General features: G+C 35.6%; 1 protein-coding gene across 2 annotated transcripts in view; it reads left to right on the plus strand.

Moving 5' to 3' along the window:
- Positions 1–27,281, plus strand: part of ANO3 (anoctamin 3) — a 397,040-nt gene that overhangs the window by 285,284 nt on the left and 84,475 nt on the right. For both annotated transcript variants that reach the window (XM_034645910.1, XM_019807105.2), the window contains 6 exons: positions 2,350–2,450; positions 9,282–9,326; positions 14,880–15,011; positions 17,435–17,541; positions 20,166–20,221; positions 23,868–23,989. In XM_034645910.1, coding sequence (XP_034501801.1) covers positions 2,350–2,450; positions 9,282–9,326; positions 14,880–15,011; positions 17,435–17,541; positions 20,166–20,221; positions 23,868–23,989 — 563 coding nt within the window. The remainder of the gene's footprint in view (positions 1–2,349; positions 2,451–9,281; positions 9,327–14,879; positions 15,012–17,434; positions 17,542–20,165; positions 20,222–23,867; positions 23,990–27,281) is intronic.

Genomic DNA, 27,281 nt, shown 5'->3' on the forward strand with positions numbered 1-27,281 from the left:
TCTGTTTTGTTTTTTAAATTCTACATGTGAGTGAAATCATATGGTATTTGTCTTTCTCTGACTTATTTCACTTAGCATAATACCCTCCAGTTCCATCCACATTGCTGCAAATGACAAGACTTTTCTTTTTGATGGCTGAGTAATATTCCATTATATATATATATATATCTCACATCTTCTTTATCCATTATCATTTGTTGGACATCTGGGTTCTTTACATATTTTGGCTATTATGGATTTTGCTGCTATAAATATTGGAGTGCATGTGCTCCTTTCAAATCACTATTTTTGTATTCTTTGAGTAAATACCTAGTAGCAGCACAGAAACCTTTCAACCAAGCCTGTAATAATTGCTAAAAAGAACCTAGAGATAACATCATAATTCTTCTCCTTTTCCTTTCTAGCTAGGTAAAAAATATATTTTTAAACAAATAGTTGTTTGAATGAATTAATGCTAATTAAAAAAAAATCTAGACTTTGTTTTCTCAGTCATAGCTAACGTGTATGACCTTGGTCTAAATTCAAAGGCCTGTTGATATTTAACACATACTGTGTCTTCTTCTGTCATTGTGAATTTTATTCCCACATTCTTTACCTGTAATTTAAAACAAACATATTTGAAGTAGGAAGGCTCTTAGGAAACTGTACTTATGTGAAAACATCTTTTGCTATTTTTCCCATGATGATTTGCAAAATAGAGGTACCTCACTAAACTATCAGGAATAAAATAACCCATAGTCCAAAATTCTGAAAATTTAGTCTACTTTCTCACCTGGGATATTTTTAGCAAGTATACGCATATTAAAATGTCTCACAAGTCCTCTAGTGAGATGAGAAACCCAAAATTTCCTTGACCATAGACTATCTTGCCTCTTTTTTCATAGTACTCTGTGGAATAAACTTCAGCAAATTCTGGTCTGTGGAAGTGCATGTCCGATGGCAATGATGCTCTCTATATCTGAGTATCAGTCAGATGACTGCCCCATGGTTTTCTAATAATACCATTTGAAAATATTGGTGATACAAATTTGAAATATTATTCTGGAAAACTTATGAAATCAGCCACACTTAAAATATAGGGCTTTATGAATGTACACATATAAAACTGTACAGTTTGATTATAAAAATATGTGATTTTAAATTAAAATAATACATTTCTTCCATAATTTTGAGCTTTTAAGATGGTTATGTTTCTTGAGAAGTTGCATCTAGCTGAAATTTAAATGAACAATGCTAACCAAATGGAGTCCAGCTGTGCAGGCATGCTAAGTGGAAGCAAACCACAGTTGTTCTTTTATACATCAGCATCCGTAGTCACTTGAAGGATAAGCTCTGTGGAATTCATTGCTAGAATAGTCATAAACATCCTTCTTGCTGTGTGGGCCTCAGATAGTACAAGAACTGGAGAAAATAACTGTTTAGGCTTTGAAAAGAATAGAATATTACCATGAATGATACACAATGCCAAACTAGTCAATTATTTAGTTACCTGTTTTAGAGTGAGCCACACCTAAGAATCCTAATAATTATCTGGTTCAAAAGTGCAGCTGATTCTCTGTTAGTAATATGAACAAAATATTCAGAACAATGGAATCCAATTCTGGGAATTCTGAAGAATTAGAATTTTGTTAAAAGCCCCATAAATAATTTTGATGCACATTTGACTCTGCTTAAAAACCTTTTATGTGGATCAAAGACACTTCAATTCTTATGGACTAAAAGGTTAAAGTAAGTGTGCAAATTTGACAGCTGTGTAAGGTCATGGACTTGTATGATTTATACTCCAATTTTTCCCCCAGGATTTTCATATGACCTAACAGGGAGTAGTTACTCAATAAAATATTTTAGAAGAATAAGTGAATGAATCAATGAATGACTGGTGCCAACTGTCAGTGCTTTCTGTTCCCTCTGAGCAGGGTCATGATAAAGTTTCCAACAAGAATAACATCAGATTCCTAAATGGCTCATGATTTTTCTGATTGGGTATTCTGGATCTTGATAACAATCAATATAAGAAAAATCATTCTTGTATGCAATGGCATTATTACATTTTTTAATGATTTTTTTTTATTATATTATGTTAGTCACCATACAGTACATCCCCGGATTCCAATGCAAAGTTCGATGCTTCATTAGTTACGTATAACACCCAGTGCACCATGCATTATTACATTTTTATGAAGGTTTTTCTGTACTAAGATTTTTTATTCATATCAGTCCCCCTTAAATCAGTAACAATGATTTATGGGGAGACAAAGTAACAGTGTTTTTTCCTTTCAAATCAAATTGTGGCACAATATCATCAGCTCTGATTTTAAATAATGGTGCCTGCTTTTCTATCCTTTGCAGCCAGCTGTCGCAAACCCTGATATCATGTTTATTAAAATTCATATTCCGTGGGACACGCTGTGCAAGTATGCAGAGAGGCTAAATATCAGGATGCCCTTCAGGTACTTTCAAATTTTACTTCATTGGATCTGAACGTATATTAAGATGAGTCTGTTTTTGTGAAAAACTTTAGAGCAACAAATGTAACTCTTTCTACAGAGCTTTTTCTTCCAAATGTTAGAATATCTTGGACACTTTCTTTTTCCTTCGGATATATTTGTCAAATGTGATAAACCTTATGGTCCCTTGGATGTTTTATATCATTTCTAAGTGGACTTGCTTAGAGGAAGGGAAAAATGGTTGTTTTCAGAATTTAACTTATAATTTCCAAGATCAGTCTCAGTTCTTATTTCATATGGGTAGGTAAAAACTCTTACTGTTTTTTGGGGGGGCAGGGAGCACCTGTAGCATCCATTTGTAAACAAATCCAGTGTTTCTCTTGGTATAGCAGTTAGCAAGAGTCATTCCTTGCAGTTCAACCACATGGTTTCTTAGCTCTGTCCTCAGTAGCAGAGGATACATGGGAATGGGAAGCCATCTCCATTCAAAGATTTTTCATTCTTCCTATAGGCAAGCAAAGATTGAATAGACCTGAGTACTAATGATGCAACTTTTTATACCCTCCACTTTTTATCTTAAGAAAATTTAAAAATGTGTAAAAACATTCCCTGAAGTATAACTTACAATTGTGGAAAATGGAAATATCTTCTATGTTTGACAGTAAAGGAGTAAATCAGAATACATCCTTTCAATGGATTATAATTCATTTACAGAATGAATGGGTATAGGATTTCTTAAAGATTGTAGGGAAATAGTAAATAATAGAATTTAAATTTTACATACATTATGATATGTAATTACTCATACAATGTAATTTCAACAACATAAAATGCATAGAAATGAAGTAGGAAGAAAATATAATATTCTAAAAATGACTCCTCCTGATAGGTGCGATTGTGGGTACCCATTATTTTATTTGTTTATATCACAAAATTATCTACTTTTAACAAATTCTAATTTGCATGATGTAAACACAGGATGCAAAGGAAGTATGACACTCAAGATGATGACCTAGTTTCTGATATCAGGATGAAATTGCTAAAAAATTTCCAAATTAATCTTAACTAATCAGGTGCCCTTATCCACCCTTTGTCCTGTGATTTCACCATTGTTTCTAAAAAGAGTTGTATTTGAATTCATGCACAAGCTAATTTCCTTGTAGATCTAAAAGGAGGAAACCCTTAGAGTCTATCACAAAGTGTCCCATTTCTGTGGGTTTCAGCATTCAGGTTCAGTTCAGACTGAGTCGACATTGTGTCAAAACATCTCATCAGAAAGACTGCATATTGTCCCCCCAACCTCCTCTGGACTTTATACAAAACAGATGTTTGTCAGAAGTCCAGAAGATTTTGTTCCTTTTGTGCTACACAAGGAGGGATTTGACACAATTTGACCTAGATCCAAACAAAGGCCTTGTTGTTAAGGCTGAAATTATACTTTCACTCAGAGAAAGAATAAGTTATGAATACAATGTCACTTAACATGTTTGCTTTACTACAAGTATTGGATATTCAGAATTCAAAGATTTTTTTTTTTTTTATCAATTCACTTTCCAAATATCTTGATTCTGCCGTAGTCTACAAGGAAAAAATCTTATGAAGACAATGGCAACAAAATTTACATTGTCAAACTTTTCATCTAGCTCTTTTCACCATCGGATTTTACTAGTTTTTAAAAATTGAAGGTCTGTTTGGAGCACATTGACCTCCTCTCTGTCCTTGCCCTTAGTCTTATCTTTTCAGATAAATTTTGAGAAACTCAGTGATAGAATAATCAGTACTTTCAAAGCTTTAATTTTTAAAGAATCTATACTGAATTTAATTCCTTTTGTTGTTTTTTCTTAGAAGTTCACTAAAAAACAGTTCCCTTGCCAGATTCTGAGTGTCCTCAGTTGGTATGAATTAGAGTTTAGGTCTCCAGGCTGTGTGCCATGGTGTCCTGACCTACAGCAGCTTTTGAAGATGTTCTCTTCAGAGAGATATTTTTTTTTCTTTTTTAAAATGATATTCATTTTTAAAAAATTTTCCTGGTACTATTGCATTTGAAAGAAGAGTGCTGATACATCTAAAGAAAGAAATATAAAAACCCTGAAATGCATGCAGTTACTATCTCTTCTTGATATTGTGGCAGAAATGTCTTATTTATAACATGTTTTTTTATTTTATTTTATTTTATTTTACCTAAGATTTACTTAGTTGAGAGAGAGTGCATGCGCACGAGAGAGAGCATGAGCAAGGGGGGCAGAAGGCAAGGGAGAGAGTGGGAATCTCAAGCAGATTCCCTGCGAAATTCCCCCCTGAGCACAGGGCCTGATGTGGGGCTCAATCCCAAGACCCTGAGATCAGGACCTGAGCAGAAACCAAGAGTCAGACATTCAACCGACTGCACCACTCAGGTCCCCCCATAGCATGTTTTTTTAAATAGTGTTTACAATTGCTTCATTACTAAAACTGATGGAAAATGCTATTAAATTCTTATGATATAATAATATAAATATTAGAACTAATATGGAACATTTTCAAAAATGCATCAAAGGGGGGCGCCTGAGTGGCTCAGTCGTTGAGCGTCTGCCTTTGGCTTGGGGCATCATCCTGGCGTTCTGGGATCAAGCCCCACATCAGGCTCCTCCGCTGGGAGCCTGCTTCTTCCTCTCCCACTCCCCCTGCTTGTGTTCCCTCTCTCACTGGCTGTCTCTCTCTGTCAAATAAATAAATAAAATCTTTAAAAAAAAAATGTATCAAAGGAATACTAGTTCCACAGGTTCTTAAGAAAAAAAATATCCTGTGAACAAATATGTTTCTGAATTTCTGAGTTAAACAGTAAGTTTATTTACTGTAGGAATTTTTAGAGAAGTGGTTCTCATTCTGCCTTTAGAGTACAAGCACCTGGGACATTTAGTAAATATAAGGTTTCTGGAGCCCTCCCTCCAGAGATTATGGCATACTTCTATGATATGGCATAATTCTAGAACAGAAGGTATATACATTTTTAATAAGCATCCTACAGGATTCTGATGCAGATGGTAAAGAAATACTGTCTTAGCAATTTTAATATTCTAATAAATCTGACCATGTTTATACATTTCAGGAGTTGATTATACAAAGCACCCTTACCATTTAATGATAGGACTTTTTTTTTTTATCTTAATATGTAGGTGCTCTTGGGAAAACAGTTTGACAAATACTGTAACACAGAGTTTTCTTAGAACATTTTCCAGATCAATTTAAATAATAGATGTAACATTAACTTCTTAGTAACTAACTTGTCATTTATTTATAAGGCACACATGAAATTTGTCATAGCCATTGCCTCATAAAAAGAGAATGCTATACAAGCATAAAATAAGTGGCAAAGTGTTTTTATGATGGCAGATTCAGTTTCCAGCTGTCAACTATTATCACATTTAATAACATATATCCTGCCTTACAATAACAAAGAACTTAAACAGGAAAAAACACATATCTCTTTTTAGGACAAGAGTTTTTAAAAGATTCATGCATAAAAAACTTATACATGCTTCGCTATCCCACATATGTATTCAACATTGAAACCTACATGTTATATTTCACAAAGGAAAACTGCAAATTTATTTTAAAAATTATTAGAGTTATAACCGTGCCATACAATAAGGAGAAATTATTGTATGAACATGAATCTTGAGCATTTTATCTAAATTCTCTGCTCAAATGTACGTGTAGAATTTTTACATCTAAATTTTCTAGCATTTCCTTTTTTGATTATTATCCCAAAGTAAATATAGCCTACATACTAGACTTGATATTTCAAAAACTATCCAAGAAAATTTCAGAGAATGAAAATAGCTCAAATTTTCTTATTTTTCTCCTATCAGCAAGGACCGAGCCTGTGTCTCCCACGTTCCAGAAATATTAAGTCCTGTGCTCATTATTTTTCTTTTGATTCAGAGGTGGTTCCTATTCATTCTTACCCCTTTCCTATTAAAAGAATCAAACATATTTTAAGGTGATTCAGTCATCCCATTGCTTCTCAGTTTGAGTTCCTTAATGGGATTCTTAATCTTCTCCCACAAATATTTTAAACATAGCAGATTGGGAGGGGGGAGATATTTTTAAACCATTAAGATCAATTTTTTTAATCACAGTTGAGATTAAACTTAGATCACTTTTTTATGCAAAGGACACTTCACTCAAAAATAAAATAACATAGAAACAGATAGGCAGCCCAACATAGGAAATAGGTAAGAGTAGAGCAGTTCTGCCTGACAAGGTGGGGACCCAGGGTTCCACCGATGTGACTGCCCACTTCCCTTGGCCCTGCAGGCATCTCCACATATGACCACGTGGCTGTGTGAAACACTGGTTTGGAAACAGTGGTTCACATCATGATTTACTTACAGTTTTGAGTGGTTGTTGTAAACCGTGGGAAGGTAGGTAGGTAGATAGATGCTGCCTTGATTCAAGGTATAAAATAGTAGAATCTTTCAAATGAAAAATTAGGGAAAAAATAAAGAAAGCCCTGTCTATGAACAATATGTAGTTAATAAAGTACAGGGTGGAGGATTGTGGGTAGAAAATGATTTGGTCCTTCAGGTTCATTTATGAAGAAGAATTAAGGACAATTGCAAGTTATTATTGACTTCATGGATTAAAAATACACTTTTATATTGTTGGGGGAAAACAAAATCTCCCCCAACCCAGAAAACTTAACAGCGGTAGAAGAGAAAGAAAACACTTGTATTATTGACTAAGCATTAAATCACAATGTGATGTGCATCACGGGCAGTTTGCTAAGAGATTGCAAAGACAGAAAGAAATCTCACCCTTTAATATAGCCAAACAGATAAGCAATAACCAGTCCTCAAGTAAGAGGACTCAACAGCACTAATTGTCACACAAAGTTCATCCTAGATTTGACTGATTAAATTAGAGTGCTGCTTAATTGGGAAAAGTGAGTCTCTTCATTTTTATTTGCTTTTATAATATTAGCGGTCTAAAAAGTGTCTTTATTCATCTTTTGTGACTTTCTTCCTTTGTTTTTCTTTATCGTTCCAAAAACAGTTCAAATATAGAAATATGTTTATGAGAAATTTCAAACTAGCAGCAATAAAGATAAATGGAGAATAGTGTTTAATCCAAATGTCCCCTTGCTTTTCTAATATTCTTTATTGTATCTGTGGTTGATAATTATAGTTTTTACATCCTCTACATAACACTCCTAAATTGTTTGTGCTAAAAATTATGTTAAACTCATTTCTACATTTGTAGCTTAAAAAAAATAATACCTCATTTTGAAGCAAATGTTTATTAAATGCAAAGTGGTCTCAGGCACTGAAGGAAACAAATACAACCGTGAATTAAACAAAGACTCATTCATCTGAGCACTTACGAATTATCAAACAATGTGCCAAGTATACAGCAGGCATACAAAGTCAAATGAAATAAAGCTACTATCTTCAAGAGGCCCAAGGTCCTGTAGAAGATAGTCCATGATAAGTTATATAATGATGACTAGATAATGCAAGACAATCCATGTGGAGGAAGTTCAGAGAGAAGATGGGTTTATATTCCAATGGGGGTTGAATTATGCATGCGCACAAATTTTTGTATATTTGAAAAAATGAAGGGGGAAAATATTTAAATGAGTTTAGGGTAGACTGGCAAACCTTGAAATTCCGTATTTGAATTTCGTATTGAGGTATGGCAGGGACAACTGAAAAAAATAGTTTTTAGCAATAAAACCAGTGTCTGCAGTGAAATGTACGGTAGTTCAGAAAGTTTTCAAGTTTTCTAAGCAGTTAATAACACAGTTAGGACCAAATATTGATTGTCCTCACTCAGCTCTGCTTTCTAGATGCCACAGAAGGAGGAATTAACTGATCCTCTGAAATGGGTTTTTATTGGATGGGGATAAAAAGGCATTTTAGAAGGCCTAGACTATGAGATTTCTGAGCTCCAAAATGAGGAAATCTTTTAGGAGATGAATTAACCTCTGTCGTGAACTTTTAGAGTCTCTAAAATCAGACATGCTACACACCTACTTAAAACACGCAGTGTTTTTCATCCATTGTTTTTCATCCAAAAACTTTAGAGTCAGTGGTAAAACCCCTTGGTTATCTGAGCCTTGTTGGTCATCCCTGCCAGTTCTTTAATCACTATGCTCAATTTGCAATTGATACTCCAGAGATTACTGAAGTAGTTGCAGCTTCCTGAATCTTAAAATACTTGGTGTTGTTCCTGTAACCATTTCATATGCGACACAGATAATACATACTCTGGGAGTTTTCCTGACTCCTTTCTCCTTCATCTTCAAAAACCAATTGAGATCCCTTCCTAGGTACTTCGATAACACTCTGTTTTTCCTGTGTTGTTACGATTTATTATAACTATCACTTGTCTCCTCAACTGTAAAGGAAGCTCTTTGAGGGTAGATGCCCTCTTTTTTCCTATACATTTTTAATGGTTCTACCTTAACAGAGCTTGCAGAATAACTCTTTATTACAAATGTGTTTAGATAGGTAGAAATATAAATGGATGGATGGATGGTTGGATGACTTCATATAAGCAAATGATCTGGTTAATATGCATTGTGTAGCAGAAGACAGACTCAAAAAATGGAATTAAAAATCAAATATTCAAAAGTGATCTATTGATTTATCAAAGTTTTTTGTAATTAGTAACTTAAAGTCTGAAATTAAGACAATGTACATTCAGAATTCTATTATATTGGCTTATTTCATGTCTCTCTTAGGTGTGTTGAAGTTGGAGGGTTAATATACTCAACATGATTGAATGTTGTCATTCACTGATTTCTCTTTTTTCACATGACTGTCTTCATCTGTTTCTATTATTTTTCAGGAAAAAATGCTACTACACTGACCGGAGGAACAAATCAATGGGCAGGTCAGTAGGTGACGCATAATTTGTTTACAACTGATTTGTCAGTTGGGAAAAGAAAATAAAAAGAAAACATTCGATTACCCATATCAGCAGTTGTAAATTTTAGGAAGAAAAACTTCGTTGATTTTTTTCAAAGATTTCCAAAATGACTTATGCCAAATTTAACAATCTTTAAAATCAGATAATCTCTTTTTTTTCTATTTACCATTGCCATTCCTGCAATCCTCTTTAAAAAAAAAAAAAAAGATGTTATTTATTTATTTGTCAGGGAGAGAGAGTGCAAGCAAGGGGAGCAGCAAGCAGAGGGAGGCAGAGCAGGGAGCCCGATGTGGGGCTTGATCCCAGGACCCAGAGATCGTGACCTGAGCCAAAGGCAGCCATTTAATGACTGAGCCACCCAGGCATCCCTACAATCCTCTTTTGGTACAATGTTGTGACAGGAGGATTTTCATTGCAAGGTAGCATCTTAGGAGATTCTCATTTTAAAAAGAGTTGTAAAATCATGATTGATGGGCAAATGATGACGCACTAGAGTAATAGAAGAACAGACATGGAAGAAACCCCATCATTCAATCGAAATCTCTTCTTTGACAGAGGCGGTCAAGGAGAGACCAGCATCCAGAGTGATGAAGTGGTTTACCAAGGCCACACGGCATCTTTTCGAATCCCAGGCCTACCCTTATTTCACCAGCTGAGCTGCCTGTCTTATCCTAATATTGAAAACAAACTTTTTTTCAAGAGCTTCATCTCAAAACTTCTCTTTACCTACTCGGTAACAGTAGCTACGACAAAAAAAATTGTCAAACCACAATCCTGAGACAGGAGAAGCTCTCCCACCGGAATCACCTTGGCCCTGTTTCACAGAGGAAAATGAGCTTCCATTCAATGGGTGCTAAAAACAAAAGGCTTCTTATACTTGGCTGTTTTTCTGCTCATTGCAAAAGAATCAATTAATGAAGGCAAAATACAATAGAGTACACTCTATTGAATAATGCTGCAGGATGTTACAAGTCAGAATGACACAAAACTGGAGTCATATAGTGTGAACGTCAGAACATTTTAGGAAAAGATTCCATAAATCTAGTTCCTTTACCAGAGAAAGTGTCTGAATATAATTTAGAACTTTAGGAAAAAATTTCATTTTAGGAGAGGAGAATGTTGGTCTCTCTTAAGCATTAAATTTAGATGTGGTAGGAATAGGTGACAAGAAAAGTTGGGGCCCCTGGGTGGCACAGCAGTTGGGCATCTGCCTTCGGCTCAGGGCGTGATCCCGGCGTTATGGGATCGAGTCCCACATCAGGCTCCTCCGCTATGAGCCTGCTTCTTCCTCTCCCACTCTCCCTGCTTGTGTTCCCTCTCTCGCTGGCTGTCTCTATCTCTGTCAAATAAATAAATAAAATCTTTAAAAAAAAAAAAAGTTAATAATGGGGGGAAACTTGAAGTTATAGTGAATATTAAAAGAATCAGTACTTAAAAGTCTCTTAAAAATACTAAAATAATTAGTAATGCCCCTCATCCAGGTCAGATTTTTCTGTTTATCGGGTTAACATGCTCCGATTTAGAATGAACTTTTATCCTTCCCCTTGTGCATATTTGATCCTGGTCTGTATAGCAAATTTACAAAATTATTTTTTATATAATAAAATAAAAGTCATTTGAAATTATAATATAGAAATTTACAACTGCAAAGGGTTTTGTTTGTTTTTCTCTGCATGTGCCTGTGTCGTGTTTGACGTGTCGATAAGATGTCTCTGGGTTAGGTTCAGTGTGTTCTATAGAATTAGTGAGATTTTGCTACTGTGTAATTAGTGGTTTTCTGATAAACAAGCATCTTTCAGAGACTCGTGGAGGGTAAAATCCTGTATGTTAAAATAGCAACAAATTCCTACCTTTTTTTTAACAATAATATTTTTATTATATTATGTTAGTCAGCATACAAATTTCTACCTTATGTTACATAATTTAGTTTTAGAGTGCACTTATGTTTAGAATGCATGATAAACATGTATAGTAAATTCTAAAAAAAACATTTTTTTATTCTGTTCAGTTAGCCACTGTATAGTACATCGTTAGTTTTTGATGTAGTGTTCAGTGATTCATTAGTTATGTATAACACCCAGTGCTCATCACAACACATGCCCTCCTTAATACCCAACCCCCAACCCCCTCCCCTCTGAAACCCTCAGATTGTTTCCCAGAGTTCATAGTCTCTCGAGGTTCATTTCATTTCCTCCTAAGAAAACCTTTTTAATAGTGGAAAAAATGTGTGTTTTTTCTATTTTGGTCAAACTTAAAAGTAAACTAGAAAAATAAGTACTTTATTATGTGTCATAATATATTTTATTATCTTTCGTGTTTATTATTATTTTCTGTTTAATTTCATGAAATGAAGATTCAGTTATATGTTCCAAATAATTATTAAAGTACCTTAAACATCAGTGTAGCCTACCTTTTTACAATTTACTTATTACAAATAGTTCTCTTTGTTCCTTGACTTTTTGGATGCATATGGGAAGGATAGCAAATACAGAGGAAGGGCATTTATAAAAGTATATGGCATATTAAACTGAGAAAAAGGATCTCATGTTATTTGCTTGAGTTTAGACTTTCACTTAGGGGAATGACTGATTTTGATTATTTTTTAAACTTTAGAGAAAAACTTTAAGTGTACCGCCTCCCGTGTGTGTGTGTGTGTATGTGTGTGTGTGTGTGTGTGGTGACCATCATTGTTATAAAATTTTAAAAACCTAATTTGTAGACAATTGGCCAGAGAGAAATGAAAATCAATTATGTGCACTTAGATTTCACTTGTGATTTTCCTTTCTTGAAGTGGGAAAGATGTTTTGTGCTTTGGTATCTTGACCAGTACACGTGAGGTGATGAATAATGTACAGGCAATTATCCAGCTTTTGAAGATCACCATTTCTCCTGGCAGGTTGATAGGAAATGGCTATAGTTTTATTATTGCTGCTATCTTATCATTTGTTTACAAAGCACTTTCACATTCAGTTATCAAAACATCTTCAAAATGACCCTTCAGGGAAGCAGAACAAAGAGTAACTAGTTTTGCAGATCTGGGAGAATAAATGACCATTATCACCACTCTCCACTAACTCCATGCCTCCTCCCCCAGATTTCACAGCTGGTTGGGTAGAGCTGGTGCTCTGACCAAGTTCTTTGGGCCCATTTATCCAGATTTCTTTTCAATTTCCGGAGAATTCTCAGCTTTCCATTGGTTTTAGCCAAGGAACTTAAAGCTCCATTAGAAGTCATTTTCATAATATGCCGTGAAATCTTGAATCTGCAAGATGGTCAAGTTGACCAAGATTTGGTAGAGTGTAGGTACTGCATTAGATCATGTTCGGTGAATGTTGGTGAGACTGGTAGTAGTAGACAGAGTAGTAATACTCTCTTTCCTTATTATTATCGCAAACATTATTGAGTGCTTGCTGGGTGCTTAGCACTGTGGATTCAGCCATTACTTATTTAATTCTCAAAATATCCCTTCCTTTAAGAGATGAGAAAATTGGATAAGAATCAAGGAAACTGAGTAATAATCTAGAACGTTGCATCCCGTGATTCATATCCAGGTCTGACCACATTTCACTATCAGAATCATTTACTTCTTCATAGAAAGTGTATATGAAAAGTCTACATTATAATATTGTTTATTTCTATAAAAAATGAGTGATGGTCTGGAGGCCCTTTTATTTCATTAATGTTTTTGAAATTCACCTCTGCTTCTTGTATGTTTGTGTGTTGTCAGAGATAGGCCCTGAGGAACTGTAATTCATCAGCATTTCTTAAGCACAGTCAGAATGTATCCTTTCATTTGATCCTTCTGGCACCTAGTAAGGTAGGACAGATAGAATCACTTCCTCTCTCTAGAGATAACCTAAAGCTCAAAGATTGAAAATGCTTGCCTCAATTTCAATAACTGGCAAATTCAGTCCTGAAAGACCCCTCCTCCACCCCCTACCCCACTGTGTTCCTCCCTGTGCCAAGTTTAAAAAGCTGGAGTAATTGCCATATAATTCACTCAGTGATGTATAAATATCTATGCACGAGTCGCTGAATAAGGAGCTACTCTGTGATTTCAGAGACTTTTGTTATCATGAGAAGAAGCAAAATGAACACCTCAGATATTTCCCATTTATTATTATAGGCTGGAAAGAAATGCTCTGGTCCCTCCAAAACCAAAAGTGACTTGGGATCTGTATAACCTACCTGGTAAAGGAAAGGTCCAGACTCTCCATATGCTGAACTTTACATCAGGAATTGATTGTTATTTCAAATTATGCATAGTAATTTTACCAAAATAGACTCAAGTGGAATAATTCCTAAGATACACTATTAGCTACCTGCACATTGCTATACTAAATTTTTTAAACTTTAAGCTGCGCTGGCCAAACAGATATTAAGATACATTGTACTTGTCTAAGAAATTATCCTGTTCTGCTACTTTGATTCTTGCTATTGTGGAAGGGGCCAAAAACTGACAAAGATAGAACCTCATAAATAGTGTGTAAATATTGCAGGTTTTTTTAAAGTAAACACAATTATTATTGCAGTCACTCAGAATTAGGTTTTCAGAATCAATCTCTGGACTCAGTCTCTTTCTTTTGCTTGTTTTTCCTTGTAAGGTAAATATGGTTCCTGTCAGTATATATAGGTAAGAACTGGGTTGTGACTGTAATCTAAAGCTGAGACCAAAGTATCCTGATGTGAGATTTCCTGAAACAGGATCTTAATCATATATCTGATGTCTGTACTAATCCCATTACCCAAAGTGCAGCCAGTGGATAGCAGCATGGACAGCGCATAGGAGCCAATTAGAGCCCAGAGCGGAACCTGCTTGGGATTCTCTCCCTCCTTTCCTTCCGCCCCTCCCCTCTTTTAAAAATAAATAAGTAAATCTTTAAAAACATAAAATAAGACACCAACTTACAAATCGCCAGCAAAGTCATTTTTTTTTTTTTATGAGTGAGGAAACGGAGGCAAGACATTTGTCAGTTCACGCAGCCGCTGTTGTGCCATGCTGCCTTTGAACTTGGTTTTGCTTGACGCCCAAACCCTTCCTGTTTCCATCACAGCTGGGGCTCACAATTGAGTAAGTGTTGTTGAATAAGTGTGTTGTAGACATTTATTTCCTTTTAGTCTCCACTGGTAGAGCCACATGGCTGTAGAGTTTTCAGAGAATCAGATACATATACGGGTATACTTACATACATCTGTGCACTCACAACTTCGATAAGCGTGTCATGTTCCTTTTATTGTTCTTTCCACCACCATCTTTATGTATGATGATTCCTTAACATTTTCCACAAGATTTTTCTCATAAGGACAGCCTAGTTGCACGGAGAGAGTTTAAACAACTGCAAGATTTGGTTTGTTTTGGAATTTATTTCTCTTGTGTGGGAACAGGAGAAGTGCTTGTGTGTGGGTGTGAGTGTGGGTGTGTGTATGTCATTTTGGAACTCTTTTTTTCAGAACGGTATAGAAGGTAGACATGGGTCTGGAATGCAACCTGATCTAGTTCATGTGACTTTGTTGCAGTGTACAAAATTATTTTCGGAGAATAAAAAAATGGATGTCCCAAAACCCAATGGTTCTTGACAAGTCAGCTTTCCCAAACCTTCAAGAGTCAGACTGCTACACTGGCCCCTTCAGCCGTGCACGGATTCACCAGTAAGTTCATGTTTCTTTTTCCTACCACCTGACTTGGTACCTTTCATTATCTAGGAGTTATTGATAGAATAAAAATACCTTGGAGCAGTTCCATTGTTTGCCAAATAAGTCAGAGAATGTATCACTTCATTAAAATGTTTTTTGCACTGAATTTATGAACAGTACTCAGTGAGCATTATTAATTCCTTATCAGCTGATTTAGAGACATTCAAGAAGTGAATAATTAATTGTAAAGTCATGGGCTGATAGTCCAGGTCCCAATTCTTTCAAAATAATTACAATGGTGGTAAGTTACCCAGTTAAAGTAACAATAATGATAATACTAACAGAGTTGCTATTAAATAACATGATTGAATAATGGATTGTTCCAATTAATAAATGATTATATGTAATTACATTTAATTAATATGTATTTATTAGTTTAATACACTTTAGTCCAATTGTATTCAACTAAAGTAAATGAGACATTTTTTAGGAATTTGTTGCATAACCATCTATCCATCTACATACTAATGTATCTGTCTCTATTCTTTTATTCATTCAACTAGTCTTTATTGAGTTTCTACATAATACAGATTGAGGATATGACACAGTCCCTGTCTTTACAGATGTTGAAAGACAGGGTGAAACTAATGAATTAAATCAAATATTTGGGAGGAGAGAGTTTCCCATTGATTATTGCCCCTGTAACATGTTTGGTGGTCTGGAAATCTGTTTCATACTGCCTCTCAATGTCCCACATCCCACGCTGTGCATTTCTCTATCTTTATGTTTCCCCCATTTTATTTAGTTACTAGTTTACATTTTTGTCTGCCCCACTACAATGGGAATACTGTGAAGACAGCAACTACAATTTATTTGTTTATTTATGTACCATCTGCCTCCTCCCTCCATGATGTAACTCCATGAAAAAAAGGCACTTAATCTTCTAAAGAAATATTTGTTCAGGGAATTCTGCATCAAGCTGTTGGTGAAAGAATTGTGTGGACATTGCTTCACATCCTTAGAATTAACGGGACACAGAGTATCTGTGTTAACTTGGTGCGTCCAAATACAAAAATAAAAAGCACAATATCGGAATGCTGAAGGCTACTAAAATGGACAGGTATATAGATACCATGAAACAAAGCAGAGTAGAATCAACCCGTTATGTTGACGCAAATAAAATGCACATTTTTACAAGAAAGAAAGAAGTTACAACCAGAGGAAAGGATCTAGGAAGCCTCTTTGAAGGAAATAGTCCTCTTCAGCAGGTAAAAATTGGAGGGAGGTGGAGAGAGGTGGGGGGGGGGGAGATATCAGAGACAGAGCAAAATCCCAAGGAAAAGAAACGTGAGATTTCAAGTTATGATAAATTGTACAATTTGAATATCAGATACAAAAAGCCACAACTATAGGAAATCAGACTGAAGGAGAGGCTGAAATGCAAAACTAGAGAGCCTGAGAGGAAAATAAGAAATTTAATTATGTGCGTAATGCTGACACATTAATAGTGGGAGTCCTCTAAGAATCAGAGCTGTGCTTGAAAAGTCAGGTGGGAAATTGGACAGCCAGTTAAGAGGATATTCTTTTCATAATCTAGGCAATGAGACCCAGAACAATAGGGTAAGTCAAAGCCAGAGAGAGGCAGTTCAGTTAGAAAGGTTGACTGGTTTGACAACTATTTGAATATGGATGGTAAAAAGAAAGCAAGAATCATAGAAGACCTAATATTTCAGTACTAAGTGCCTGGAAAAAAAAAAGGCAGATTATTACTCACAGAGATAAAGCAACTGGAAACAGAAACTGTCAGAAGTTGAGTAAGGTCCAGGATGCTCCCGTTATTTTGAGGCTCCCAGCATATTACAAAATAAATGCTGAAATAGACCCTCCCTTTCCTGTCAAGATCACCCTTTTGCTCTTTACTTATTGGCTCTCATTGCGGTTTCTCTTTGCAACTCCTACTACATGGGGACAGTACAGGGCATGAAGGGGAAAGGAGAACTGTTGCTTATTACTGAGGTTCTGAAAACAAGACAAGTTAGCTTGCAAGGTGTGGTATGAGGAAATGACATCAATTTTTAATGTGTTCTGGTTGGAACTACATTGATAAATGTAGTACAACACTTACAGGCGGCAACAGACAATTTAATGCTGCTGTCCGTGTTTCATGCTAAACAAGAAATAGGAGGACATCTAGGCTTCCCTATAAACTGAAAGATTTTTAAATGAATATTTGATAATGCCTGTATTATTTATAAATGTATTTTGTCTCTGCCAATGGATTTTTTTTTAAGAGGATGGTTTGTCTTTTGACTTAACTATACTTCTCATGCATTAGTTTTAATGGAGAAAATAGGTAGATGACTACCTAGAAACTTGTAACTGTTGCTGGACTCTGTGCTCTGCTTTGAATATTAAGACAAATCCCCTTATCTTAACAGCTTCATAATAAACAATAAGGACACATTCTTCAGCAATGCTACCCGAAGCAGGATAGTCTATCACATGCTACAGCACACGAAATATGAAAATGGAATATCAAAAGTGGGTAAGAACACTAATTAAAAATATAGAGAAGGTAGAATTTGCTATTACTAAGCATATCCAGGAATACTTATTTTCACATCTGAAGCTTTGCCTTCATGCACTAAATATGAGTATATAATGCATTGAACACAAATTCTAAACATTCTATTTTTCAGCCTTCCAGTAAAACAAAACTAAATAAAACATCAGCAACAACAAAAACTTTTTAAAGGACATTTAGCCATATGTATCAAAATGAGAACACGTTGGAATAGAAATTTTATTTCTTGGAATGTATCTCAAAGAAATAATCAGATTTTGAATAACATAACGTAATAAAATATTATTATAAAAAACAGCATATATAGAAGTTTGTTCATAGTGGCTTTGTTTATAAACAAAGATTAGAATAGAATAAAATTGGAAATACTCTAACTCATCCATTGCTAGGAACTAACAGTAAGTTAGGCTGCTTCTCCATAAATGGCATCCCTTTAAAATTATGTGTTATTTATTCACTCTTAAATCAAATTTATTGAACATCTATTATATGCTATATATCACAAAAAAGTATATGATGCAGACCCCTTACTTGTGGAAATTGAAAATTAGTGATTAGTTCTCCATTTATTGACTTTGAAAGGTATCCACAAAGCATAATTAAGTAGAAAAAAGTGCAGATAAAAAACTATGTCTAATGTAATTCCATTTCCTAAACACACATTTGTGAAAAGAAAAAAATCTAGAAGATATACGAAACTTTCTAGAAATTACCTCCAGAAGGTGAAATAACAGCTAATTTTAACTTTCTAGATTTCTGTGTTGTTTGAATGTATTGTATATTGCAAAAGAAAATTGAGAAAATGTCACCTAGAAAAATTAAATAAAATTGCAAAGTTTACAAAGCGCAGAGCAGAAAAAAGGTAACGAACTGGTCTTTTAATTATTAGGGTGAAAAATACAAGACAGTGAAGAGATCAAATGTTAGTTATGTCCTAAAATCCTTACAAATAAAAAGTTGATAACCATAAAAAAAAAAAACTTGCACCAGTTTCTACTGAACTGTATTAAAATATGGTGCCACAGAAGTAAAATGAACTCTGTTTCAAGTCAGCCATTTTTTAAAGAGGAAAGTTCAGACTTTGGTTCTCTTCTGATTGATAATTCATTTATTACTGAATAGTCAAAATAGTTAATTTGGACACTAAATCCTTACAAAAAAATTTGACACTTAGTTTTCTAAATAAGAAATAAAAATGGAGATATCCAGAATATAAAATAAAAATGTGTCTACGTGATAGTGTTTTGTGCTTACATAGTCTTTAGAAATAAAAATAAGACATTTCAAATGATTGTAAAGCTATCATGCGCTTTGTAGAACATACAGGAAACACAAAGGGTATAAAAATAAAATTTTAAAAATCCCCAAACTCAGTTGTCACTCTCACAAATTAATACTGAATGTATATATAGTATACATATAAAAAATGTATATATAGTAAGCCTGCATGATTCTAATAATGATGATTAGCATATCTAATAATAATAGTGAATATGAGGTATATACACGTCATTATTAGAATCATGCAGTGTTTACGATTTTGTCCTTTTTATTTTTTATGTTTTCTAATTTTTTTTATTATATTATGTTAGTCACCATACAGTACATCCCTGGTTTCCGATGTAAAGTTCGATGATTCATTAGTTGCGTATAACACCCAGTGCACCATGCAGTCCGTGCCCTCCTTACTACCCATCACCGGTCTATCCCATTCCCCCACTCCCCTCCCCTCTGAGGCCCTCAGTTTGTTTCTCATTTTAAAAAGTATTTATGAGTATTTTCTCAAGCCCTTTGGTACGTCCGTAAACATTGTAAATAACTGTACAAAATTTTATTATAGGCATTCATCAAATTGCAATTATTTACCAAGTCCTAGTATAACTGATTGCACCATAATAATTAAATGATTCCTCAATTTTTTAGAATTTTTTATTATGTTATGTTAGTCATCATACAGTACATGATTCCTCAATTTTGGCCATACCATGATTTCTTATTCTTTACTGATATAAATAATACTATAATACTGCAACAAAAATTATTCTCCAAAAGTTTCCCAATATCTAACCTTACAGGATAAGATGAGAATGTCCATTTCACTACACTCTGGCTGAGCTGGAGGATATTTTGAGAAGTGTCATACTGTTATTTATGTCTCCTTGGCTCAGTATTAATTAAAGACTTCTCAAAACCAATATCCTTTGAGACATTTTTGTGGGTGGAGAATTCCTCTGCTTTCTTGACCAAATGTTGTTGTTTTGAGGCAGAAAAAAGTATTTGCTCCAGGTTCCTGTGATCCCAAATAAATGGGTATTAAAATGCCTCATATTTCATGATATGGCAAAGTGCCATGTATTGGCACCTTACAAATCTCCATTGATTCATGTTGTAAGGACACAAATACACCTTTTAGAATTAGTGTCTTGCACTGTCCCCTGCCTTCAGAGGTGATGTGGCTATGGGTGTCATTTGGGTTGCTTTAAGTTTTTAAATTAATTTGTTCTCCCAAATTTATATATGTTGCTACAGAGGGAAGTCTTCATTTGACTGACTCAAGAACTGTTCTTTTTTTTTTCTCTTTCCAGGTATCTGTAAACTTATAAACAACGGCTCATATATAGCAGCTTTCCCCCCACACGAGGTAATTTCCATTTAAAAAAAAAGTTTCTCATGCTCATTGGTGACCTTTTTTTTTTTTTTTTTTTTTTTTTAAAGTCTGGCCACCTCTCTTAGGAGGATTCAATCAATGAGTGGCCCTGGGCCTTTCTCAGCACCCATTATGATCTCTGACTGCACACTGGCTCCAGAACCTTTGTGCAATTTTTCCCTTATCGGGAGTCCCAGCCCCAGAGGGAACTCAGGGACATGGTTCAACCACTCTGACCAACACCCTCTGCTCCAACACAAAGTTCCGTGCTTCCCAACTTGGGATCCACACTACTCCCAAACAGGGCAGGTTCTGTGCCTACTACTTTGGGATACCTGAAAATCTCAGACAAACCAAAACCTAAAACCTACACCCCATTATTTACTTGATTCTCTGCCAGGTTATTACCTGTCTACCAATTTTAAGTTAGAAACACCTGCTCCAAGCTGTGGTAAGTTCTGCCTGTGAGTCATGAATGACATTTGAATCAGTTTTGAACATCTTCTCCCAACACACACACACACACACACACACACACACACAATGTATTCTTTTTAAGGCAATTTTGCATTTTAAAATAAGAATGGGGTCTTTAGAGGTTTGAGGTATGCAGTCTCATAACCCATCAATTCTATGTATAAAAGCTGAGAACTCACAGGATGTAACCCCTATATCTGAGGAATTCACAGTCTAGTAAAACTCATAAAGGATAAAATTCATTGAGCGCTTCCTATCTGGTACTGAGCTAAGTGTTTTATATGGATTATCTCATTTACTCCTTAGAACAACCCCTTAAGATAGAGAATAATAATAGCTCCATTTTATAGCTAGATCATGGAGGCACAGAGAAGTTAAATACCAAAGGCACAGGTTTGAGCCCAGGAAGCCAGACCCCAACACATCTATTCATTGTGGTATGAATATCTTACTTACGGTAGGAATGGGAATAATAATAACGGGCAGTATGTTAGGTTTTTTTCATGCAACAGGCCCTGTGCATGTATTTTCCCATTAATCTGACAATAACCCTGGAGGGGTAAATATTATTATTTTCTCAGTATAGAGATGCAGAAACAAGGCTCAGAGAAATTAAACACCATGTCAGATTTGCCATAGTCAGTAAGTGGTAACGTGTTCAGAGTAGCAAATGTAAGGCCCTGGAAGAGCTTCTATAGCAAAGGAAGTTTTGGTTTGTTCTTTGTGTAAGTAATTTCTTCTGCATAACTAGTCTGTGCTCATTTGACACTTTCTTTTGTGAAATTTGGAACTTATTTGGAATAGGTTATAAATACTTGTCCTGTTTATTCTTCTCTGTTGGTTGGAGTAGGGACTGATCATGAGGATGGGAAGGGGTGGTCACTGAGTGCACATGGTCCTCTGAGTAGGGATGGAAACATGTGGGCAAGCAGGGGTCATCACTGCTGTGACACAGGGTCACTGTCAACCCAGAACAGTGTGGTTGAGTTCTTGAGTAGAATTAGAACAATGATGTACTAGGGATTCTAAGCTTAGCCCCTAAGACCCAGGAAGTACCTATGTCTGCCCACTGAGTGTGGGAAGAAAAGTCAAGTATTCTAGAAAAATTATCATTAATGACTGAAAGAAAGCTGAGATTTTGGTTCACCTTCCCTTACTTACCCAATCTCAGGGCAGTCTACCCTAACAGATCAGTCCAATTGCACAAGCAAACAAAGCTTTCCCAAGTGGATGTACCCATGCTTGAAATCTTGATCTTCACTTTCATCTCCTTAGCTTCTAATCTTTAGGTTTTAAAAGCCTTGGGCTCTCTTAAGGAAGAAAACTTGAACTGCAGTGTAGGAGAGGAAAACTTTTCTCTTCTTCCCTTCAGGGTACTTTGGCTGACCTAATAAGTTGACATAAAGCAGGTTAATAATAGGAGAAAAGCAAATTTAATTACGCATGTACAGATCCTCACAAAAACATGAGAGGCTCTCCAGCAGTTGGGAATTGAGGTTTATCTGCTGTCCTGAGCTAAAAAAAAAAGAAGGCAGGGGTCTGGGAGGGAGATAATCCACAGGACGATGGAAGAGCAAATGTTGGGTGAACCAATGCTTGCTACTTACCATGCAGATAAGTACTTCTTTCGTAAAAAAGTTATCTTTGGTAATAGCTCCGCTTCCTCTCATAGGCTTCCTGTCTAAATTATTTTGAGCAGGTAAGGGGGTAGGTTAAAAACTTTTCTTGAGCCTATTGGTCCTTAATTGTTTTCGACTTAGAAATAATCTACATGCCAAAGTAACACATTCTGGGGCAGCCTGCCCTGAACCCCATCAACCCTTTAACTGTACTTCCAACTTTACCTAATTAATTTGCCCATTTCATTAGAAAGCCAGAGAGAGTGAAATCCACATACGTGTCTCCTTTCAGCCTAGTGGACTGTGATTCAAAGTGTCCTCTTTCTTCAGACACCCCTGGTTGTCTGGGATCACTCAGATGATAGTTTTCCACTTTTCAATGGCCACAATATATCAAACATCCTAAATTAACTAACACTGATTTTGTACTTTATATGTGCCCAGGACTTTATAATGCAAATGGGCCCTCACAAAACCCCTTTATGGTGGAAATCATTAATATTGATTCGTACTTTCATCATCTACATGAAGAAACTAAAGCATAATGCCACTTGTTTTAAATTTGCATTAAGCTGTTTGTAAAAGTAGAATCACAAATTGGAATGAGAGGGAGTTCGTCAAATTCTGTCCTAAGTTTTGGTTTAGAAAATAGTCACCATATCTGTTGCCCTCCTTTTTGATTATAAAAGCAAAGCAGTTCCTCTATCAGACATATATAGTCTATGTGTCTAAAATTGCAACCTATATGACAATTTTTGAGGGGAGATATAACAAATTTGAAAATATTTCCATTTTTGGAATGCATTATCTAAAATAAGGTGTAAGGATTCTAGAATTTAAAAACTTGACTAGCACTTGTGACTTAGACCACATACACTTTTTGATTGAACATTTACTTTCTTTTTTTTTTTTAAGATTTTATTTATTTATTTGACAGAGGTACAGACAGCCAGCGAGAGAGGGAACACAAGCAGGGGGAGTGGGAGAGGAACAAGCAGGCTCATAGCGGAAGAGCCTGTTGTGGGGCTCGATCCCATAACACCGGGATCACGCCCTGAGCTGAAGGCAGACGCTCAACTGCTATGCCACTCAGGCGCCCCTGAACATTTACTTTCTTCTTTAGCTTCTATAAATAAAATAAATATTTTCTGGGACTGAGTAACTTCTTTAAAGTAGAATAATATTCTTAATTTCTGAAGTACAGATTACAACTATTTCTCTCAGTGATGGTGAAAGTATAGTTTTTTATATTAAAAGACCTTAGGTTACAAACAATAAACACTAAATTCTAGTTTACTTTAAGTGAAAGGGATCTCACTGGTTTAAAAAAGGACTTTAAGAAAGGACTTTTAAGGAATTATCAGAGTATTTTCAATGTAGGAGAGATATATAAAGGCATTTACTACATCATTCCAGTGATGGGCTTACGTTTTCAATTTCTGCAGCTTTCAAGACGCTATTAAATTGTTCTGTAAGGAAAAAATAGTAAAAGCAATTCCTATTTCATTCACATTTACTAAGGGAATTTATCTTATGTGTTTCAGGGAGCCTACAAGAGTAGCCAACCCATCAAAACGCATGGACCTCAGAATAATAGACATCTATTATATGAGCGCTGGGCACGCTGGGGAATGTGGTATAAGCATCAGCCCCTGGATTTAATCAGGTAATGTGGGCGGATCAGTAATGAAAGATATATTATGCTGTTCTGTTCTCATTTTCCTAGATTTGGAATTACTTCGTTCACCCACCAAATCGTCTGTATTACTCAGGATACAGTCAGGGAAAAAGAAGCCGTTGTAGGTCTTTTCAATAAAAAAACTTAATTTAGGTATTTGGTTATATGGGGGACAGGAAAGCTGAGAAATCAGACAGGAATAGTGAGGCAACCAGAGATTAACAACAGCAGAAAATTACTAACAACCCTGAGGTTGGAAGGAAAATAGAATGAAGTACATTTCAGAGCCTTCTACCTGGACCATTGGGCAGGAGCTATACTATCCATGACTAAGACTGTCCACAGAGAAGTGAAAGAGTATTGGAGAAGGCATGACCACTTCTCCCTGAGGATGACCAAGAGAGAAGGAAAGATCTTGGCTTTACGCCCTCCTTCCACCTTTGAGTCTTCCAGCACCTCCTGACCCAACTTAACCAGGAGCAATTTACAATGGAACCTGTGTAATCTACTTCCCCGTGAAACAAGCCAAAATAGGGAAAGGCAGAAAATGGATCTGAGAGCAAAGAGGAAAATGACCAACATAGCATCTATGCATATATTTATTTGTATTTCAACCAAGAATTTAGTGAGTGTTCTATTCCAGGAAGCATATTTCTAGTGAGTAACTGCCATCAATTTCATTTAGTCTCCAGATACTGTTATATTCATGACTTATTTAATTTTGATGGAGGATAATTTGTTCTTTTAAAAATATCAGAAAATACGTATTAAAAAGGACTTAATCAAGTTTCTAGCTAACTATAAATATTCTTAGAATGAATGAAAAAAAGAGCATTCGTAAGTTTATTTATGCTGATATTTCAAACTGTTTATGAAATGTAAATATCAAGAATAACTCTTAACTGTCAGCGTTGTCCCAGCAGGAAACTAATAGAACTGATAGAACAAAAGGGGTATCTGAAGAAAATCTAATAAAAAATATACACAGAAGTGTAAATAGTATCAAGGGAGCAAACGGATGATGATGATGAAGCTTCCAGGGACTGGCGAAAGCTGGATGCTCTCATCAAACCTTGGCCAAGAGGAATAAGGGGAGAGAACAATTGGTCGAACCTGTCAAAAACAGAAGTGGGGGATGCCTGACAGAAGCTACAGTCTTAGAAAGAAAGCAGCTACAGGCAGATCATGCTCCAAGAAGGAGAAAGTCAGGATAATCAATACATCAGTATCTCTTTGATCCCACTCTGTGATCTCCTGCTGGTACCTTCAGTTAGCCAAAGAGCCCTTCAGGAAGCCAGAAGAAGAAAGGAGCATAAGTGATATAGCCAATGAAGATGAGCCTCCTGGCGCTTCTAGCAGAAAGGAAAAGGATAGCACATGATCTGGGTGTACAAATTATAATATCCAGCACCAGACCATTTTTATTTCAGACTTTAAGTACTTGGGCATATCCAAAATCAAGATGCTTTCATTCTAATTCTGTCACTCACAACAAAATATCAGATTCTTATTTATGCAGGTGAAAAAATTAATATTTTTGTATTGGTTGGGTTTTTTTGTTTTTTGTTTTTGTTTTTTTAAGAGAGATGGAGAGAGTGAGCAGTGGGGAGGGGCAGAGGGAGAGGGAGAGAGAGAGAATCTTAGGGAGGCTCCATGCTTAGCATGGAGCCCAAAGTAGAGCTCGATCTCATGACCCTGAGGTCATGACCTGAGCTGAACTCAAGAGTTGGACATTTCACTGACTGAGCCACCCAGGCACCTCATTAATATTTTCTTTATTTAGAGAGAAAGAGAGAGGAAAGAATTGTTATTTTAGGGTTATGTGAACACAGTGAGATGTGCGAGCTCACAGAACCATGTTTATTATTAGGAACTAAACTGAAGTTGGTGTTTTCAAGCAAGCATTTCAGTGTCAATAATTCTCTTGTCTATTGGACACATTGCTATTGTGGCTTCAGGTAATTTCAGTGAACAACCTTTATTTTCAATAACTAGGGTTATTTGGCTACTATTACCAATTATTTGGCTATTGACATAGGAGGGAAATTTTGCTTATGAAAATCATATATTTTGTGTTCAAGTGGCTAAGAAGAGAGAGAGAAGATGAAGGGCCTACCCAAGACGAAGGCCATAAAAGAGTATAGATGACACTTCAGCGTGTTCCTGCTTTCTAGAAACCTGCTTCTTACCAAAATACAAACAGATAAAAACAGAATGGCTATGGGTGAAGTATAGTGAAGAGTGACAGCAACAGAAACCTAGCAATTCCTCTCTGCCTCAGCAGGGTTTTTGAGATTCCTCTAGAGATCCTAGAATTATGTTATAAATACCAGTGCTCTAGGTCAAGGGGGTTTTCATCAGCTTTCTTGGCCTGGAACCAGCTTCTCCCTCTCCTGAATAAGATCTAAAATCTTCTATAACTTAGGTGATTAAACTACTGTCAAATAATATTGTTGTTCCTCTTAACCTTCAAGAGTATATAATTTAAAATCTCAGTATAGCAACTAATGAATCATCGAACTTTGCATCAGAAACCAGGGATGTACTGTATGGCGACTAACATAATATAATAAAAAAACATGAAAAAATAAATAAAATAAAATAAAATAAATTAAATTAAATTAAATTAAATCTTGTATAATGTTGCCTGTTTAAGGGGGTTGTCCGTGCAGTCCTCTATAGTCATTATTATAAAGACATTCCATTATGTCAGTAATATATGCGAAAACCCTACTCTACTCCACAGAGGAACACTTGTTTAAAGGAATAAATGACTTTATTGCAATACCTGTTAATATGATAAGCTTTTGTCTCAACTAGAACATTATCATTGTATGAGAAGTGAATGGTCTATGGATCCATGTCTCCTAGGAGAAATCAGTGAGAAAACCAAAAACTTAGATAAATGGAGGACGACTCCACTTCTATACCTGGTAGAATATGCAAAAGTTTAATTGGCACAATAAAGAGAATAACATAGAAAAAGAATGATTTTCAGAAAGAGAAAAAGTACCAAGAGAATTATCCTTTCAAGGAAAAAAGACCAAGAGAATTTTTTTCCCAGCAAGAATCACTGCCCAGGGGCAATGTTCCTAAATGAACTGTAAAATGCCAATTTTTAAAACTATCCCCGGGAGAAAACTGTGTTAAGTAACCATTTTTAGAAGATGGAGACCAAACAGTCATAGAGAATTCAAGAAATTATTATTTCTTACCACAGCTTTATAAACTGTGTGGCAGTTGGTATTGTCAGTAGATTTGGTAAAGAAAGAGCAATTGG

The sequence above is a fragment of the Ailuropoda melanoleuca genome, chromosome 16, assembly GCF_002007445.2.
Source record: "Ailuropoda melanoleuca isolate Jingjing chromosome 16, ASM200744v2, whole genome shotgun sequence".
NCBI lineage: Eukaryota > Metazoa > Chordata > Mammalia > Carnivora > Ursidae > Ailuropoda > Ailuropoda melanoleuca.